Below are 21846 nucleotides of genomic sequence, written 5' to 3'. Positions count from 1 at the left end.
AAAATCTGGTGTAGTCCTTGCCAAGTCCCAAGGTGTCAAATGATCTTTACTAGAACAGTCACTAATCTCTCTGAAACCAGGGAAGGTATAATCAACAATCAGCAAGTATAACTGCTGTCATGTTAAGTGGAATCGATGACCAATCCATAGGTGAGTGATGGATACCTTCTACTATCATCAAGGGCACCTTTTGAGAAGCTAGCTCACTAAAAGTATTACCAATCACAACTTCATTCTCATTAAAAGAGTAATCAGCAATTGAGTTTTCAGAATTAGACAAACCTTGTCCATCCTTCAATATAGGATAGTGAAGGTCATGAATATGCAGGAGATTCTGATTCAATTAATAATTATTCAATTAATAATGGTATCTAGATATGGCTCGATGTAAGCATTACATTTGGATGTTTGAAGTCAGCGAAATTCTGTGTAGGAGATTGAAAGATGCCGACTAGGAGATGGTTCAATTCTGATTTGCTTTGTTTCAAAATCAATCTTTGACCAGCATATTGTAGCTTGGAGTTTTTGAGGAAGTTTTGAGTTTTAATGCGTTTTTGGGGTTTTTGGATGATAGAAAGAATAATGCAATTTGGAATTCAAGACAAGAACAAATTACAACTACCGAAACTAAATTTCAGGATATCTGATTTATTATTAGCAATTAATAAATGCAAAGAATTGAAGAATTTCAACACTAACATGCCAAATTGGCCCACCAGGGGTCCAACGCCTTGCTTGGAGGGCTTCTTTATTGACTTAATTGAAGAGAAATGCTGCTACAGGAGCTTCCAATGTGTTCCAACAGCTCCAAAGGGTTTTATTCTTCAAAACAATAATTATCAAAAACAATTGAATGGATAGCTAGGAATTCTGAAGCATATTATGAAACCTTGCGAAGAGAGATCACTCAAATTGACCCTCTTTCCCCTCTAATTTGCTGATATCATCCAAATGTGTATTGAATTCACTGAAAAGATCATTGGTCTGCCCTTAGTGATCTCCCAACAATGATTTTCCTACCAAAAGTTGCTGCTTATTAGTTATTCCCCTTTATTTATTTATTTGCTTCCCACAGGCTGACTGGGATGGTACGGCTGGCATAAACAATCAATAACTTGCAAAAAGAGCCACCCAAATGCTTAGATCTGATTATCCCTGTTGACCTTACAATCTGATACAGAAATCTGCACAATTCGACCCTTAAATGGCTTGGAATGAGATCTTTCCTGAGTGCTGAAGAAGGAACATTGGCTGGGGTATCGTCCAACCTGCCTGAATCAAGGGTTTTCGTCCTCAATCTGGGCCTCCACACTGCTGTACCTGCTATGGCAGAATATTGCAGAGAAGAATGAAAAATAATCACCAAATAACATAATCCCCAATTTGCACATACAACCTTCTTTAAGCCTCCAATCCCTAATTTGACTTCATTTGGCACCTTTTGAAGATTCCAATGGAATCTCTTCTCCCACCAAGAGTTCGATGGCTATGAGGGTCAGCTCTTCATTAAGTTTGGCCACCTTTTTATTATAATATAATCTCCTAGGGAGATGTGCAAGGTAACTTTTTAAATAAAGTTACTTATTAAGTCATAAAGTAACTTATAAAGTTACTTTTATTATTTTTTGTATAATAAAGTTATAATTTCATAAAGTTACTTTTATTAAAATTTTCTATTAATAGAGAAAAGTAACTTATAAGGTCTTATAAGCTTTTATTATAAACTTTATTGAATAATTTCCCACCAATCTCCAAAATTGGCTAAGTATAGCTCCTCCTGGTGAACCAAACATCTTTTAACCCCATAATTTGCCTGCGGAGACGGCTAACAGGCAAATCTAAGATTCTTGAGTGATCACTGAAAAAAATGGGGACATTACAGAGATACGGCTGTGTTCTAATGAATATGTTAGAAGGAACAACAAAGGTGTCATATTAATAATAGAGCCTATTATAAGCAGCAATTAATAAGAAGCTATAACTAATTTGTGAAGGCAACTTGGGAATAAAAGACAATTGTGATTACTAGGATTAAACATTTGTTTTACAGCAGGAATTTGTATTATATTAGGTGCCCTTGTAAAGCATTGGATGCACATAGTAAAAAGGCAGTAATACAATTTGTATTGAGGCATTAGGACAATGGATCGGGCAATACCAACCATTGGTATTATAACAGCAAATAAAGTTCGATTCATAATGCAAACCGATTCCTATTCAATAAGATGGTTAATATGGAGTAATACAAAGGAGTGATTTACAAAATGGCAGTTCAATTAATAAGCGAGGGTTGTCTAAAGCATAGTTGGACTAATCGCGACTCGGCTCGACTCGCCAAGCCCCTGAGATAAAATCTCGGCAAAAACTCGGCGAAAAACTCGGCAACGTAAAAACACGCTTAATTTTAAATAAAAATGCATTTTTTTTGCAAAATTTAATGAGAAGATGCATCCAATGAGTCAATAAATGATAACACAAAAGAAACAAGCTGATTCTAGATATATTTAAATACAAAGTGTCTACAAAATCGCATCCTCATGAGGAATGCTAATGGCTGGAAGCAAAATAGTAAATAGTTTTTGTAAAACCAAAAGTAAATACATCATTACAAATTACAATTACAACTTCCCCTTCCCAGCGCTAGCTAAAACTAGGGGAGAGGTAAAACTAGAGGGTCTAGTCCTAGAAGTCTGTAGTGGGCGTGACTATGCCTCCTCGCTCGGTATGGCTGGCTCATCCTCCATCCTAGATGAAGCTATGTCTCCACTTGCTTGTGGCACTGGCAATGACTCCTCATCCTCATCCTCTTCCTCCTCAATGTCATCCAGCGTGAAACCAAATCCACCCCCCTCCTCCTCCATAGCTTGCCTCTCCAAATCAGTGTTGTCATCCTCAGAAAACAATGGAGGTTGCTCCTGTGATGTCCAATCACTGTAAGGATCTATATCATCCAAGTCAAGTGGACCACCTGCTACTTCCTCTACCTTCCTTATGCGCAATCGAAGATTATATTGCACAAAGACAAGGTCATTGAGGTGTTTTTGAGCTAGCTTGCTCCTCTTCTTCGTGTCAATGGCTTCAAACAAGCTCTAATTGTGCTCACAACTGGATGAACTACAAGGTTGACATAAGATTCTGAGGGCAAATTTTTTGAGATTTGGGGTATTTCCACCCCAACTTTGCCACCAAGCATTTGCAAATTAAAATTAGGTTGAAAGTAGCACCCCTCGCCGGGGTCTGAGGGTGAGAAAAAGAGGGGTAGAGAGATAGGTCTAGATCTTGGTGGAGATCTACAAACGCGCAATATTTAAAATTTCATCATTCATACTCATAGTTTCAAACTTTCAACTCTAAAATGTATAATACCAGGATTTCTTCAAAGATAATTATGTTGTTATATGGAGCCTAATCAGACTCGGAGGTTAAATTTTCCCTACTTCCATCAGCGTAGTTTCCCCCTATATTTTTCGATGGGGGTTTGGGGGTAGCGCCCCCAAGTTGGGGTCAAGAGGCATCGCCCCTTGCGGGTGTTATAAAGTATAAGAAAGGAAAAAGACATATTGAAATGCCACTTATACTTAAATGTTATATTCTTTTTTTAGTCTAGCTGAGTTTTTAAAAGAAACTTGGCGAGTTTTTGCAAAAAACTCGGCGATTACTCAGCGAGTTTTTTGTAAAAACTTGGCGAGTTTTTGCTGCAAGTTAAAGTTGTAAAAACTCGCAGAGCTCAAAAACTCGGCGAGTTTTTGAAACTCACCGAGTACTCTGCGAGTGTTCCATCTATGGTCTAAAGAAATCTTTATAGACAATTACGGGTATATTTTTAGATTATAATATTAGTGAGAAATCATTAATAATAAACAAGCAGTTTATATCTAAAAGGATGTAAATCTAAGAAGAGTCTCAACTGGTGCAATCTGTATTTACGAACAAGTGATTACATTGTTCTAAACAATAGACCATAAAAGGCAGCAAACTTTTGCAAAAGAGGAGACACGCTTTGTTAAGCAGCAATTATCATGAAGAAAACCAAAGCATGTGATTGGTTAAGAAGAAAATAATAATTCTCTAAATGGTGTGACTTAGGATGGGGTATGATTTATTAAAAGGTGTGATAAAGAGTTATGTTATTGTGATAGGGCATGTCCTCTTGATAGGAGGCTGATACAAATAGAGATTTGGAAGATGGAATGGGAGGAGGAAATGAATCAAACAGCAGAATAAAAAGACAAAAGAACTATACAGATCAGATCAGAACTGTTATTAATTACAGGCAGTAACATCCTTGTGCTTGGTGGTATGCATGGGGTGTGCTTAATATGTTTGCTTAATATATGAAGTCCAATAATATTCTTATTAATCTAATAGTTATAAATATAGATATTACTATAATAATTATAATTATTATAATATTTTTTAGAAATTAATCTGCAGTAATGCATAATAATTCATACAATTAGTAATTAATAAATATATCAGAATAAAATTAATAATCTAGTATGATAGAGTTAATTATCCGTTGGGGTAGATGAACAATTTACTTAGAAGCGAATTGATCGATTGAACTATGGAATATCATCGATTTGATTCACGTTAAGATAGATATGTCTTGTAATCAACTTAGTTTAAGTCATAAGTATATTGAAATAGCTTAATTATGGTTAAAACAAGCTTAAACCCAGTAGGGGACATTACATAAGTGAGTCCCCTTGCCTTGTAATCGTTACGAACGTGAAGAAAAATGTTATCTGTGTAATGATTACTCATGGAGATCATCTTAGGATGAGCAGAAAATAAAAAATACACATAATTCAAGTCCAAAAAAAATTAAAACTGTTGTGTATTTGTTTTATTGGCTATAAAGTAAGTAGGTATTAAAAATTGATTTCTTAGTTTATTAATCAAGAAGGATGAGCGGTAAGCATCAATGAATACAACGACAATTTTAAAGGTAGGTATAGGGTTTAAGTATTTAGTGGTTTAAAATAAACTAAAGAGAACATTATGCTTAAAACTGATAGTTTTATGTTGTAAGATGATGTAATAAAATTAGACGTGTTATGATTTTCTGATAAGTGATGTTACTATATCCTCCTTTATTGAACTTGAAACTCTGTATTGCTTTTCATATACAAGCTTTTTTATGTCTCTATGAACATTCAGTTGATGGCTATAATATATAGTGTAGGCCTATCCTTGGTCCTAACTCAAACATGACTATACTTGGTAGTCACATTTCATAGTTTGAGTGGACCGGCATGAACACTAACACTAAGGCCTTGTGACCTAGCACTTGTATTCCTTGTTTTGCTTCAGTTTCTCACAACAAAATAACACCCTTGTCCATCAATGATAGGATATTTGTTCTTTGTTTTTGCCACTCAAGCGAAGTTTTTAGGAAAAAGCAAATACATGCGAAGCAATGCATATGGACTCAAACTCACATAAACCCATGAGGCTAGTGTCACTCATGGTTTCACATCTTATCTCATAAGTTTGATTCTGTCAATACTCATTTAACCAAAGCTACCAGTTTCAAAAGAAACAGAGAATGCATAAGGCATCATGTGTGATTTAATTTCTTCTAGATGGTGTTCGGTATCTTCTAAATACAAAATAAAACTTATTTAGGGTAAGTAAAATCTGAGAATTTTCTTGCCTGAGGTGGGGTTTAAAGTTAAAAATTGTTTTCATATGCAACAGCCTATCTATTTGGAAATGCTAAAAACTTGTTTGAAAATTGTAAATAGCAAAGTGTAAGGTGTTAGGTCCTATTCCTAACATTAAAGTTCTTTTAAATAAAGTTGATCTTAGGTGTATAAGAAATTCTCTCTCTAGAGTTTATCAGATCAAAAACTCAAATAAATAGAACATGCTAGATTCTTTATATATGATATTTTGCATATGCTTGAAATGATAGCCTGTATTACATGGTTTTATTAGGGAACAGCCGATGCTGTGAGACAATACTTATGGCTACTTGATGAACATCCTGTGATGGAATTTCTAATATTGGCTGGAGACCATCTTTATCGAATGGATTATCAGAACTTTATTCGAACTCATCGCGAAAGCCATGCAGACATTACTGTTGCAGCTTTGCCTGTGGATGAGAAGAGAGCAGGATCCTTAGGTTTGATGAAGATTGATAATGAAGGTCGTATTATTGAATTTGTAGAGAAACCCAAGGGAGAAAAACTGAAGGCTATGGGAGTATGTATTTGTTCTAACATTGTGGTAGCAAAACAAGTCTTGTCTTCTTATTTTGGTTGCTGCTGTACAAATGGTGCACCTATTTTTCTTAAATATCAGATTCATAAGGCCTGTGCAAATCTATTGATTTTTTCCTTCATTTTTTACCGTAAGGCTTTGGTCCTAATAGATATTACTAATCTTTGAACCTTATTCTCTCTACTTGATTATTGTGAATTGAACTCAGGTGGAAACCTCAGTTGTAGGTCTCAATGACAATCATCAAAAGGAAATTCATTATATTGCAAGCATGGGCATTTATGTAATTAGCAAAGAAGTAATGAAGAGGTTACTGAATGAAGAGTTTCTCCAAGCCAATGACTTTGGAAGTGAAATAATACCCAATGCTACTTCGATCGGGATGCGGGTGTGTTAGAAAACTTATTTATTGATTACTTGGGAGATTTTTTCATTTATAGATATTAGAACAATATATTAGATGATGCTACCATATTGTTTACATTCCACTTTTTTTCTATTTTGTATTGGCAATAAACTCATTAGGTTACTGCATGAAAAGTTGTTTGCTGACATACCACAATACCAAATCGTTGCTCATTTAAAGGCATGCATTTATGTTACTTTCATGTAGTTCATTTATTTTAACTTTTATGAAGAATCTTTGCAATTAATGTTTCAACAAAATAGGCATTTTAGAATATGAAAGTGGTTATTGGTCTTCAATGATAAATGGATCTGTTGTACCCGACCCAAAATTTGATTGTATTCCATGAATTTTTTGTGTTATATAATAAAAAGTAATTAATTCTCTCGATCAAGTCAAATTGTCATGTCAAAGTTTAAAAATGTTGAATTGCCAAATATGAGTAATTTGCCCATCAGTTTTAATTTTAAATTATTAATTAATAATTTTAAAATTGATATTATTATTGTTTAAAAATTAATAATGATTTTTTTTAATTTTAGTAATATTGATTATTTTTTAATTAATAAAATATTATTATTAAAAATAAAAGGGTTAAATTTAAATTAGAAAAATAGAAAATCAAAGAAAGAAATAAATAAAAGTGATAAAAAGGCAGCCATACCAAAGACTAATCTCTTTTTATAAAAGAAAAGATAGCATAATAAACAAATCACATCCAAAAGCTAAGCGCCCTTTTTATTTTTCTTGAGCATTTTTAGAAAAGCTGCAATATAAGAAGGAAAAGCATGCCTGTATAAGGTGTAATGTTCTGACCTAAAAATTTTACCACAATTTGCAGTTTTCACACTTTTTATACTGCAAACATATCATCAAACAGTTTGCTTGTAACAAGATTGAGGAAAATTTTTAAGACCAAAAATCATAAACAAACGTCATAGAACTAATTTCTCAATCTCAAACGTTGATAACATTTTCCTTCTCAATTAAATTACTGGAAATTGTGTACATCAAATATTACCTGATAAATATGTAAGCTGCTATATCAAACTGGTATATACAAAAATAACATATAGAGCTTTCATACCAACAAATTGCAGATATATTAATTGCTGACCTCTTTTGCAAACCTCATAGCAATCCAATCAGCAACTATTAATGTTTTAGACTCCTAAAAGCTGTACAACACCCAAGGGTTGGTACGGCAGCTAGTAAAAGCTGTGACTTCCTTTTTGATAGGCAGTTGCAGGTATGGTAAAGCCTTTAGAGGCTGCTTTGACTATTGACAAGGCTTTGAAAGCCAAGGTGCATCGCTCACTCCTTATGATGTGTACGATACCTTTTTGGGGGTCCTTACTATGTTATGGCTGGGTATAACCCAGCTCCAATAAAATATAATTTAAATTTTTTAATTCTTCTTTCATTTCACACACTTGTAATTTTTGCTCTTTCCAACATTCCCACACACCACAATGAAAAATTTACTATTTGCTAGTGAATGCCAATAAATTTGTACCTATAATTCTGAAACTTGTAGCTGGCAACAAAATCTCTTTTTCTCTATTTAAATGAGTCCTGTTTGAGTTCACCTCTGATTTGACTAGGAAGAAATCTTTCATCTCCGAAGCCACATGCCTGTAGGGTTTTCACCTTGGGATTTAAGTTGAACATGCAGTCCAAACTTTCCACAACATTAACTTAAGTAGCTAAATTATTCCCTTTCCAATTCCTCAAATTAACCTACTGGAATAAAATAGGCTAATGGAACTTATCTAAATGCCTAGGTCAAAGAAAGGGAAATTACAGTCCTCCCTTCCCAAAACTACTTATCCTCAATCAATTGGAGATTTGGATGTTGAAGAATCTGCTCTCCTTCGCATGTGGCATTTTTGGTAGGAAAATCCTTCCAACATACCAAGTTTCTTCTCCTTGACATCAATGATGGCTTTCGGAATCAATACCAATTTGCCCTTTTCATCCAACGGTGGTAACTTTGCAGAGGTATAATGTGCTGCCCCAACACCTTTTTAAGGCAAGAAACATGGAATACATTGTGAATCTTATTGTGCTATGGTAGCTTCATCTCATAGGAAACTTTCCCAATCCTCTATATAATCCTGCAGGGATCATAAAACTTGGGGTTTAATTTTTCTGCACCACTCCTCTTAAGTGAGGACTCTTTATAAGGTAGGAATTGTAAGTATACCATATCACCAGCCTCAATTGTCCTCTTTGCCCTATGCCTATTGGCATACACCTTTTGTTGGTTTTTGAGCTTGCTGAATAGTTTTCTTTAGAGCCTTCATAATATTATGATGTTCCTGCGTCTAGTCTCTAGCCTGAGGTGCTTTGCTATCTGCAATTACCAAGTCTATAAAAGAGGTGGTGTCACAGCCATACAAAGCCCTGAAGGGTGTCATGCCTATACTCATCACCAAGTGGTGTTGTAGTAATATTCTCTCAAATACAACCACTTGACCCAAGACTTTTGATGACCTGCCACATAATTCCTTAAGTACCCTTCAACCCACTTGTTTATTATTTTTGTGTATCCATCTGTCTATGGGTGATAACTTGTGCTTGGTGTCAACTCTATACCTGCTAATCTGAAGAGCTCATGCCAAAACACATTGAGGAATTTGTTGTCCTGATCACTAACAAAGTTTCTAGGCAATCCATGGAGGTTAAACACATCTCTAAAGAACAAATTTGCCACTTGTGGTGCCATCAGAGGATATGGAATAGAAGTGTGCATACTTGGTTAGTCTATCCATGACCACATAAATGCTATCTCTACCTCACACCTTGGGTAGCCTTGTGATAAAGTCCATTGATATACTCTCCCATTTTTTATTAGAGATAGGCAGGGGCTGCAATAAACCTTTTGGTAAATGGTGTTCGGATTTATTTCTGTTGGCATACAACACACTCCTAAATGTGTTTGAGTACATCATCCTTCAATCCTTTCTAGGAAAACCTCTCTCACTTGCCTACAAGTTTTAAAGTAGGTCTCACGACCTACTAGAGGTATGGCATGAACAACTTCGAGAATCTTGTCCATCATTATTTATTCAGACACCAAATAGATTCTGTACTTATAATAGATAATGTCACCAATCACCTTGTATTAGTCATCCTAAATCTTCCATCCATAATCTCACAAGAAAAAGTGTTCTTAGAGTGCTAAACTAGAAGATGGGATCTCCAACCCATTGAAATCTTTGACATGGCACAAAAAGTGGGTAGCTTGGATAAAGCATTTGCTACATTTTTTTTCTCTCTAACATACTCAATATCAAAATCATAAGCTTGTAACTTGGTTACCCACTTTTGTTGTCATTCATTCAAGTCCTTTTGCCCAAGTAAGTATTTCAAGCTGTTCGATCAATTCTCACCACAAACTTCCCTCCAACTAGATTGTATTGATTTGGCCAAGGCATGCATAATCACAAGCATCTCCTTGTCATAGGTAGAAAAATGTCTCTCAACATCTTTGAATTTTTTGCTTTCATAGGCTATAGGATGCTTATTATGCATAAGCACTGCTCCAATCTCCTCTCCTAAAGCATTATACTCTAGCACAAATGGTTGAGAGAAATTAGGGAGTGCTAATAGAGGACAAGTGCTCATTATCTCCTTAAGGTGATTAAATACCTATTGTGTTGAATTTGACCAAGAGAATGATCCCTTCTTAGTTAGATTGATGAGGGGTGTGGCCAGTTGTGAAAACCCCTTCATGAACCTTTAGTAGTAATTGCACAACCCAAGGAATCCTCTCAGATGTGACATGGTCTTCGGTGGGGGCCAATCAAGGATAGCGTAAGTTAAATACGGTCTTTGATAGAATAATGCCTCTCAACTTCTTTGAGTTTTTTGCTTTCATAGGTTATGGGATGCTTATTATGCATAAGAACAACTCCAATACCCTCTCCTAAAGCATTATACTCCAGCACAAAGGGTTCAGAGAAATCAGGAAGTGTTAATAGAGGACAAGTGCTCATTACCTTCTTAAGGCGATCAAATACTTGTTGTGCTGAATTTGACCAAGAGAATGGCCCCTTCTTAGCTAGATTAGTGAGGGGTGTGGTCAATTGTGAAAACCCCTTCATAAACCTTCAATAGTAATTGCACAACCCAAGGAATCCTCACAGATGTGACATGGTCTTTGGTGGGGGCCAATCAAGGATAGCTTGAATCTTTTGTTGGTCTACCTTAACTCAATCAACACCACTTACATGTCCCAAGTATAGAGTATTTGGTATTTTGAATTCACACTTCGATGCCTTAGCAAATAATGATTATGCCTCCATAATATGCCAAACCTCATCAATACGAAGGTGATCTTTACATGTTTTACTATAGATTAAGATATCATTAAAGAACACAAGCACAAACTTCCATAATTGTTGGTAAAAGACATGGTTCATGCAGAATTGGAATGTGGCAAGATCGTTGGTTAATCCAAAGGGCATGACCAAGAATTCATAGTGCCCATAATGGCACTTGAAGGCTATCTTATGTATGTCTTCCTCGCCTAGTTTGATCTATTGATGCCTAGATTGAAGATCAATCTTAGAGAAATAGACTACCCCATGAAGTTTGTCAATGCACTCAATTGATCTTGGGAATTGGATATTGGTTCTTAATTGTCTTCTTATTGAGTGCCTAATAGTTATGCACATTCTCATTGTTCAATCTGTCTTTTTGACCAGCACTACAAAAGAAGCAAAGGGACTCAAACTGGGCCTAATATGCCCATGTCTAACAATTCTTGGATGGCCTTCTCTATTTCCTCTTTGTGCCTTTTTGGGTGATGGTAGGGAGTGGTAATCACTGGCTTAGCTCCCTCCTCAAGCTCTATCACATGCTCAAATCCTCCCTCTGGAGGTTTTCTTTGAAGAATATTATTGAAAACCATATTGTTTTTATCCAATATAGATAGAATATCTACATGATGTGCCTCCTTTTTATTAGAAGAGTCCTTAGTAAAAATGAAATAATGGGCTGCCCAAGCTACATCTCGTTGATGTGTTTTTATGCACATGCGAACATAGAATAAAATACCAGGGTATCTTATCCTCTCTTGAACAAAGTTATTCGAATGCTGAAGATTTGCCTAAGGATCAATCGAAATAACTCCAAGGTTCTGGTATGTAGGGTCTCTACGTGTGGATAAGCTCTGTTGGTGTGATGTGATTTTGCTGGATTCACAAGGGGACTTACATTTGATTGCCTGAATGCTTTGATATGCTGGAACTTGAGTCCTAACTACTTACTAGGAAATAAAGAAATAGAAAAAGGTGTAGGGTTTAGAGAGTCTAATCTAAGACCTAGAATGGAAGAAGATAGATGAACGACTAGGTGGAGTCCTACTGGGCTAGGTCTCACCATCAAACTGAACAATTCGACACGAGCTCAGTGCAATCTTCTAAGGAAATTTTGAATGTTCAAATCATCACCATCAAATGCTGATCACCATTCAAGTTAATGTATGAACAATAGACGCATAACAATTCGAGATTAAGGTCATTCAATGCCAGTTGACCACGCAGGGCACCCTTACAATCAGTAAGAGGCTAGTGTTATGGACTAGGTGGATTCCACACGACTGCATTAACAATTTTCTCCATTCAATCTAATCATCTATCATCAAACTTGAAGATCCAACAAGAAACCATGCATATTGCAAGAAACAACACATTTCACCATAACTTCAATGAAAAATGAAGTTTATTTACAATTTTGGGCAACAATCTCTTGCCTTCTCCTCCCACTTTACTCTAATTGCTATTTTATTCTTTTTAGACTATCTATTAACTACTGCTATTAGCTATTCACTATTAACTATTAACCAACTATTAACCTTTACAAATGAAGAGCCAAAGCTTTATATAGAGAGCTCTTTACATTTCAATGGCTTTGATTGATTTACAATCAATGGCTAGGATTTCAGGATGAAAACCCTAATTAGGGTTTGTTATAACAAACTCCTTTAGCCAATGATAAAATTACATTCAATGCTTGTGAACCAATAAGAAACCAGGGTAGGGACATCGGAGTTTGTGCCTTCATGTATAAGCGTGGTTCATTGAATTTGGACATGCTGATGTGGACCTTTCTGACTGGAGGAATAGTGACTGGGATGCCACCTTGTCTGGTAGTTGCTTAATCAAGGAATGTTGTATCTCTTGATATTCAATATGATGATCATGAGAAGCTAATTTTGATTAACTCTTCTGAAACTATCTGCTTCTTCAACGTACCCTTGCACTGACCTTGGTTGATCCTCTTCCGTCCTTGATGTACTTGATGAATGATGTACCTCTCCTTAACTCTTTTGTGCTTGATGAGGCCTCTTCATGGTCAAGTCACTCCTCCTTTGGTAGCTCACCTCACCTTGAAGTGTTTATAAGATCTTTCTTCTTTGCCATCTTGTGATTTCTCCATGTGATAGAATGAGGTCCTTGAGGATGGTTAGCTCCATTGCTTGCAACTATTAAACACTTGAAGTCTTTAGCACTTTGAGTCTTCTTTTATGCTCTTAAGGGGCCCCTTGAGGATGATGAAGCTTCCTAATGACGTCCTCCTTGTCTTTGTCTGTTCTTCCTTCTAGCCCGACCTTCTTGATCTACAAAGAAAACAAAAGATGATTAAGAATACATGATATATATTCTAACATGGCATTTCTTACCTTAAATCATCAACAAGAAAATATTTGAATCGGTTTCCCTTGAAGCTAGGAGGAAAAGACACTCTTAGAAGAAATTCGCTCCTGTACCTTAGAGAGGGTCAGGAGTGAAATCCTTCCTTTGATGCCATTCATCTTCCATTCGTCATTACTTTGCCTTGAACTTAACTTTTCCAACCCTCCTCTTATCATGATTATGCAACTTGCCTCTATCTTAGCTTAAAATAGGGTGAAATAGGGAGTCCAAAGGGTCCAGAGCGAAATTCTATTTGCACTCAAACTCTCATCATTTCCTTCAACTTTGCTCTTAGACTTAGCTTTTGGGTCCTTCCTCCATCTCAATCGTCCATTTGCCCTCAAATCGATGTCCACTCAATACTTTTGGTGAGAAATTAGGCCTTTCTAAGGATTTCGCTCTGGACCCTTTGGAAGGGTCAGGAGCGAATTTGATCCTCTAGATTCTATTCATACTCAACTTGCCTTGGAATTGTCTTTTCCACCCTTCTTCTATCACAATCAAGTCAATTCGCCCTCAAATTTGCTCGAAATGGAATTCATTCAATTGTTTGAGTGAGATATGAGGTCCCTTGAAGAATTTCGCTCTGGACCCTTTGGAAGGACATGACCTATAATGGAAAATTTCGCTTTGGACCCTTTGGAAGGGTCAGGAGCGAAATTGGCATTTTGCTCGATTTTCCTTCATAGAAATTCATTTCTCGTCCTTTTCTCATAAAAAACAAGTCTTTTGCCTTAAAAAATGCTTAGGAATAGGTTTCGCTCAAGGGCTTAGGCAAGGTACAAGACCTCCTAGGAATTTCACTTTGGATCCTTTGGAAGGGTCAGGACCCTCCAAGAAAATTCGCTCTGGATCCTTTGGAAGGGTCAGGACCCTCCAAGAAAATTCGCTCTGGACCCTTTGGAAGGGTCAGGAGCAAATTTTGCATTTTTGCACAAATTCTTCACACTGTGACCACAACTCACTCAAATGCATGTCTAAGGATGCCTCTAAGTTCAATCAACCTCAATCAACTCTAGGCTTGATGTAAATTGGGAGCAAAAGGAAGTTTCAAGAGAATTTGCTCTTGGACCCTATGGAAAGTACAGGGGCTTAGGTGAAATTCGCTCCTGTCCCTTTGGAAGGTATAGGAGCGAAATTTATATTTTCACTCAATTTTCACATCATTGCTCATGAATTTTAACAAGTTCAAACCTTTTAAGAGAGCTTAAGCGGAGACTCCTTCAAATTTTCTTGTAAGATTCATGTCTCACCTTGATTCGCTCGAGACCCTCAGCAAGGTACTCAAGCTAAGAGAAATTCACTTTGGACCCTTTGAGAGGGCGAGGAGTGAAATTTGACAAAGTTCCTCAATTCCTCCATACTTTATCTTTTAACTTGGTTTAATTTTACTCCAAAGGTATGTATGAATCAACCTTGCCTCAATCACGCCAAAGATTTTGACCCAAACAAGGAGCAAAAAGGTAGATCTAAGGAAATTCGCTCCTATCCCTTTGGAAGGGTTAGGAGCGAATTTGGCCATCTTGGTCAAATTCGTAACATTTTCATCATCAAATCTTGTTTGAATTTGCTCACAAGGCATAGATACGTCACTCCTTCCTCAATTAGGGCTGAGAAGCAAGGGTAATGGTCTAAAGCTAAGACCAAGGGAGGAGATCTAAGGAAATTCGCTCTAGACCCTTTGGAAGGGTCAGGAGCGAATTTGAGGTTCTAGCTCAAATTCTTGACTTTCTCTCCAAATTTCCAAGTCTAAGTTTGTCCAAGGCATCTCCAAGGGTGAATTCAAGCTAGTCTCTCCCCATTTAATCATTCTAGAGTGAGATTTCATCCAAATTAGGAGGGCAAAGGGAGTTTAGGAGGAATTCGCTTTGGACCCTTTGGAAGGGTCAAGAATGAATTTGGCCTTTTAGCACAAATTCCTCTTCATCTTGTCCATCTTTCAAGTCGAGACTTGATCACTAGGCATTTTCTAAGGGTAAATAGGTCAATCTCACACCAATCAAAGCCTAGGAGTAAAAGAATTTCATCAAACTAAGTGTAGAAATCTTTAACTCCCTCCATTCTCTCCTTCACAATGGCACTTGATCTTTGCTTCATGATCCTAATTAAGACTTAACCCTAAAACTAGACCAAGGCTAGACCTAAAGAGGGCTTTCAAAGAGACCTTGACTTGGGCCACCCATTGGTTCATCTCAACCTAACGAGAGCATCCTATTCAAATAAGCTTTCTGGCAACTTTAATGCAAAGATCAATAGCCAAGACCTAAACAACTATGCTAGGAAGACTAACCTAGAAAGCAAAGAAAGGAGGGGTCCCCATTTGCAATGGGGAATGTGTGAATATGTCACAACACATCCCCATGACAAAAAACACTCCATCCTATTTGTAGTGATGATCCTGGGTGCACCATTAGACATTCTATGAAGAACGACTTTCTTCCCATGTGCTTTGACCTTCAACTCCATGGTCTAAAAGTTTTGTAAATACTTCCATAATAAATGCAACCATTGGACTCCTAAAAATACATTAGTTTCTCCCCTACCACATAAAAGTCATTTGTTAGTATAATTACCCAAAGCAATGCTCAATGAGGGAACCCTCTTGGTATAGGTCATGGTAAACCCATCTGCTACCACCGCAATAAATCCTTTGAAATCCTCTACTTGTAGGTCCCTCTTGGCCACCAAAGCCTCATCTATGAAATTGTGGGTTGCCCCACTGTCTATCAATATTGTAACTTGCTGCCCTTGCAAAACTCCTCTTACCTTAAAGGAATTATATTTGGTGTACCTAAAAGTGTAGCAATGGTACCTCCCTTAGCTTCGCCCTAAAGTGTGCTCTTTGGACTCAACGTGTTCTTCATTTGAGTCACTTTGTTCACTGCTTGACCTATTTCTTATTTTCTCTTCCTCACTATCAGAAATTACCTCAATATAATGTACCTTGCCTTTTTCTAGGCACCCATGTCCGGATTCCCATGGTTTCTTATAGGAAAAGCACAACTTCTTTCTTCTTGACTCATTCTTGGCCTCATCCGACAAACTTGGTTTCTTGGGCCACTTCTTTTGAAAGGGTCTTTTGTCCTTTGATGGAGGAAACTTAGACTAAATTTTTTCTTGTAGGGTAGGAAACTCCATGTTTCTAGCTCTCCTAATGGCATCTTGAAGTGTTGGAGAATCAAAAGCCTTAACCCTAACCCTACCACGAAGAGTTTCCGATAACCCCTCAATGAAGAGAAATATCAACCTCCTGTCAGATACATTCGGAACCATAACAGCTAGTCTCTGGAACTTTGAAATGTATGCATCAATGGTGCCACTCTCTTTCAATTGTGCGATCTCCCGAAAATGCAGCTTTGGATCTTTCTTATCAAATTTGCCTGAGTTTCTGGCTGAACTTAGCATAAGAGTTAATGAGATTATGTTCCTATGTCACTAGACCCTAAGACCAACATTCATGAACCTCTCCTTCTAAGTGCAATGTGACATACTTGATGGCTTCATTCTTGAACATGGGATAAAAAACAAGTATGTATCCAATTTCTGAATCCACGATCTAGCGGTGCATTTGCTTGAAACATCAAAAGTGGGAATGCACAACTTACCCAACCTTCTTTTTGAGTCCTAGCTGGCCTTTGTCTCTCCTGGGCAAAAGCACTATATAAGACTGAATATTAAACCAAAAGCTAAAATGCTAATAGCCCAGCTAAGAACTAGTTCACACCATCTTAGGTGTGAAACGGGGAGGTGGAAAACACCCAAAGAGGAGTGGGCTGATAGGATTTGTTGTTTTTGCTCATCAGGATCAGTGGAAACAAAATGGCATTACACCATGGATTGTATGACATATGAGGACATACAAATCAATTTTGCTAATACTCTATAACTAGAGTCTTTAACAACTTTGTTCAAGGAGGAATGGATAGCAAAATGCCAAAAACAATAGATTACGTGATCAAAATTCATAGCAAAAGATATAGCTATGATCAGCTACAACATTGGGGATAGTTAGAATGAGGTGTTGTGGTTTGTTGGTTGGGATTTTGTTTTGTCTTGGTCAGTTTAGCTCTTGGGTCTCATAGGCTGCTTGGTCTTGTGGATGTCATTAAAAAAATTTATTCATTCATTTAACAATCTTAAAAAGTGTGTGAAGGTTGTAAAAATTGCACCTTGTATTAGGTGCACAAATTAGAGGCATTTGCATTTAAAAAAAACAAAAACAAATTGCATAAGTTCTCAAAAAGGTGCACTTGTGTTAACACGTGAACTAAATATAATATGCCTATTTTTAATGCTTGAAGGTTTTAAAAATAAACAAAAATAAAGGAAGCTATTTTCAGAAATGTCTATCACTTAAAAGGTGACTACAAATGGAAGAGATTCAATGTGAAGAGGATTATCATTCTTCCAAAATTCATTTAATCTTACCTCTTGTTGTTCATAGTTCATACAATAATTATGGTGTATTTTCTGATTTTTAAAAGTTTCAAGGATTGATTTCAACATTAGAATAAAGATTTTTGAGTTCACATCTAGTTTGCATCATTCATTGTATATTTTTGTTGATCAATCAGATTTCTGGATTCAAAATTTTTTATTTTCACCAAAGAAGTGTTCACACTTTTGTGTTTTTCGAAGATTTGAGCAATCAACAAGATTAATTTCAGGGATGGAGTTGCAAAAAGGGGTGATGGAACCCAAAACAACATTGTCAAGTTCACATAAAGTTATAAATACTCTTCTTGAATACAACAATATCGTTGATTTAAAGAATGGAGAAAAAAATACAGTAGGAATTGATTTGGCCAGCAAGTTGGTTGACCCAATCAACTTCATTTCCAGTCATTTCAGCAATGGAGCGCAAAAAAAACTTGTCAAGTTCATCACATAAAGATATAGATACTCTTCTTGGGTACATCAATATTGTTGTTTTAAAGATTGGAGAAAAAATGAAAGTAGGAAGTAATTTGGCGAGCAAGCTGGTTGACCCAACCAACTTCATTTGCAGTCATTTTTCAATCCTTGGAGTTGGTAATAATGTGCACTCAACATTATGAATCAAGTGCTAGGTGGATTATGTCTTTAGATAATTGAGCTTGGATGTAGATATTTTTGATTTGATGTTAGAGTTGCAACCTTTTGAAGAGACCTGGTTAAACGATTTGGACGAATGTTTAGAATAATATAATAATAACTTATAGCATTATTGAAAGGAGATTGTTGGAAAATGAATGATTGAATCCAAAGGACCTTCATAGTTGCCCGAGTACTTGCATCAAAATGTTTTTGATAAGGAGCTTGGAACAGTCGCAATGTTGAACAAGGTGATTGGGCAAGTTGAAGCACAAATTTTAAAAAATGGTTCTATTTATAATCTCATTTGCCAAGGAAAAAGACACATTGATTGAGATTCTTTCATTAACAATTTCATCCATGTTTAGTTGGTTACTCTTACTCAGTTCAGATTGATAAATTCATATAGCATATTTGTGATGGTCATAAGTGTTTAATTGATGATTATTCAACTTATTTGGAGTGTACACATGAAACTTACTTTTACTTGGAAATAGGCCTAACGAGTTCATAATAAAGCATTCTTTCTAACTCCAAATGAGACAACTATTTAGAGCATGTTTGGGTTCAAAAGGACAACACAACATCAAAACCATTACATGCACTTTGAATGGAAGATGTAAATACCAGACAAGTATCCTTAGATGAAGTGCTACATTAATGCAAGAAATGTGGGTAAGAATTGATATACACGTAATCCAAAAAAAAAAAGAGAGGTATTTGCAAGGACAAGTATGGAATGATGAGAAAATTGTGAGCACTCATCTTTGAATCTAAACTAGGAAGTATATTAGGAGATTCATCATTGTTCATGTTTCAATTGCAAACATCTTATGAATGATTAATGGAATCTTGTGTACTAAAAGAATTTTCCCTATATCAAATTATTTGTAATGTGCTATGAGTCTAAGTCATAAAAGGCATGTATGCTTTGTATTGGCTATGTAAGAAAGTAAGAGTTATTATATAAAACCAATAGACAAAAGTTAAAGTCTAGTTAATATTGTGTCTTAGCAAAGCTACGCATAGGTGGTTCGTGAAACAATGTGGGTCTCAATATGTGAAAGTGTGAAAGGATGATCATTCAATCAATCCAACAGTTTCCTCCATTGTACAGTCTATTTGCTACTAAATTTTACACTACTAGATAATAGCAATTCATATGATATCAGAAGTATCTATATGCTATGAACATAGAATAAGCAAATATGTCATATAGGTAGTGTTTGATACAATTGATCAATAGAGGGAGGACACAAAGAATAATGCACCTCTCCTGTCATAAGACTTACAGTTATTTGTTACACAATTGCCAATAATTGAATCACAAACAAGTACATCACTAATAGATTAACTCATAAGTTAGCTTATAAATAAAACACTGTTTATTGCTACAGTCTACATTATCACCTTTTAAAAAAAATTAGACTCCTTTCTTACAACAAAAATAACAAAAGATAAAAGTTGGGAAGAGGTGGGAGAGTAGAGGACATCTTTGAAGCTCTAAGATTTGGTGAACCAGATAACCTTGTGCCTTATGCCTTGTATTACATGTTAGCCTTTTAATTTGCACCAAAATGGAATAGATGTGCAGTATAACTTTGCTTCAAATTTGAAGGGGAAGCTCCCTTGAAACCTAAAATAAACCTAAAGCCCTAATCCAAATAATACGTACTTGCTATTTACAATTTGTATAAGTATGTTTTCTGGCGTAGTTCACACATAGCAAACAAAACTAAAGGCGTGTCATTAAATATGCAATACAAACAAACATAAAATAAAAACTATTTTTTTGGTTATTAGGCTATGGCAAACGGCTGACTCTCTTCAAAAATGGTGATGACCAAAAATAGCATAAGCTGTAAATAGCTTAGGCAAAAAATAGCCAATCTAACAACTGATAGCTGGCAATGATTTGGATGAAGTTCTTTTGTTCTGACCGTCACAATTCTTCTGGATTCTTTTGAAATCTTAAGCCATTCATGGTGCTTTGACTTTGATTTCCCTTTCCTTTGTTGATCTCCACACCAAGCCCTAGCTGAAAATATGCAACTTTGAATGCTTTGAAAACCTAGAGCGCATGAAAATACTGCTTTAAAAACACACCAATATTATGAAGCTAACCTCTTTCTTTTGGTCATTCAACTCCTATTGAAACAATGACAAACTATAATCAGCACCAAAATGATCAACAATGGTATGCTTAATGTTGAAGTTCTTAATAGTTCAAGGCATTCACTGTTCACAAGTTGATATGTTCTCACAAACCTGGCTCATGATATGACTAAAACTTTGGAGAGGAAGTGCAACTTACCCCATGTCCCCATGCGGCTGCTTAAGACTATTTTCTGCTTATTTTTAAGCATGAAAGTGTTCCCATGCAATTTTTTAATTAGAGGGAAAGGAAAATTTGGAATCTTTTCCTAGTTTTGTGGAGCAGCTGTTGCTTAATAATAAAAAATAAGCTGGAAAAAAAGGAGGGGCTAGAAATAAGCAACAACTGCTTATTAAAAAAAATGACACATGGCTTCACCAATTTTTTTTCTTTCCTTTTTGTTTGCCTTAAATTTTGCTTTTAAATTTTATATGTAAAAAATATTATTAAAAATTTCATTTAAAAATTAAAAGTGTCATTTAAGAAGGCTGCTTAAAATTAAGCACAATTTTTTTATGCATGGGGTCACCAGCTCCACAAATTGTTGCACAAAAAGTGGAGCAGCAACTGCTAGCCAAAATAAGCCAAGGAGCCGCATGGGGACGTGCCCTTAGTGTTTAAATGGAGAAAAGAGCCAAAAACCCTTGGTGAGTTTGAAAATCTGAATTTTGAAAAATGAAACTCTTGCTGAAAATAAAACTAACCTCATTTGGAATTGAAGGTGGATTGGCTAAAATGAGGAATCCTTTGTTAAGAATTGATCAAGAAACATTTGAAAGATAAGCCTCTCTGCCAAGGATTGACAATGAAAACTATTGAAATTCGGCACCTATGATAATCTGGAAATATGACTGAATTTGATCACAAAAACCCCCTTCACATGAAAAGGAAATATGGAAATTAGGCACCTATTATGAAGACCACTGCTGTAGGTTGCTGGGATCCAATGAAGGCTTCTCATAAATCTGGAAATACAAATGAATTTGATCACAAAAAACGCTTTCACATAACAATGATCATTGTTGGTAATAGATATGATGAGAACTATTAAAATTAGGCACCTGAAGACCACTGCGGCAGCTTGCTGGGAACCAATGAAGACTTATCAGAAATCTTGAAATACAACTGAATTTGATCATAGAAACCCGTTTCACATGAAAGATCATTGTTGATAATAGATATGACAAAAACTGTTGCTGCTCTGTTCCACCAAACCAAAAAATGAATGAAGATGGAAGGATGAAATTAACTTATGCTTTCAAAAACGTTATTTCAGC

General features: G+C 36.0%; 1 protein-coding gene across 2 annotated transcripts in view; it reads left to right on the top strand.

Moving 5' to 3' along the window:
• Positions 1-21846, top strand: part of LOC131037477 (glucose-1-phosphate adenylyltransferase small subunit, chloroplastic/amyloplastic) — a 76902-nt gene that overhangs the window by 32076 nt on the left and 22980 nt on the right. Inside the window, exons 3-4 of one of the 2 annotated variants that reach the window (XM_057972951.2) lie at positions 5944-6213; positions 6440-6619. In XM_057972951.2, the coding sequence (XP_057828934.2) occupies positions 5944-6213; positions 6440-6619 (450 nt within the window). The remainder of the gene's footprint in view (positions 1-5943; positions 6214-6439; positions 6620-21846) is intronic. The other variant, XM_057979284.2, reaches the window with a different exon arrangement.

Source organism: Cryptomeria japonica, chromosome 3, assembly GCF_030272615.1.
Source record: "Cryptomeria japonica chromosome 3, Sugi_1.0, whole genome shotgun sequence".
Lineage (NCBI taxonomy): Eukaryota > Viridiplantae > Streptophyta > Pinopsida > Cupressales > Cupressaceae > Cryptomeria > Cryptomeria japonica.
Note: the sequence above shows the minus strand (reverse complement) of the source record. Positions and strands in the feature narration are given on the sequence as shown.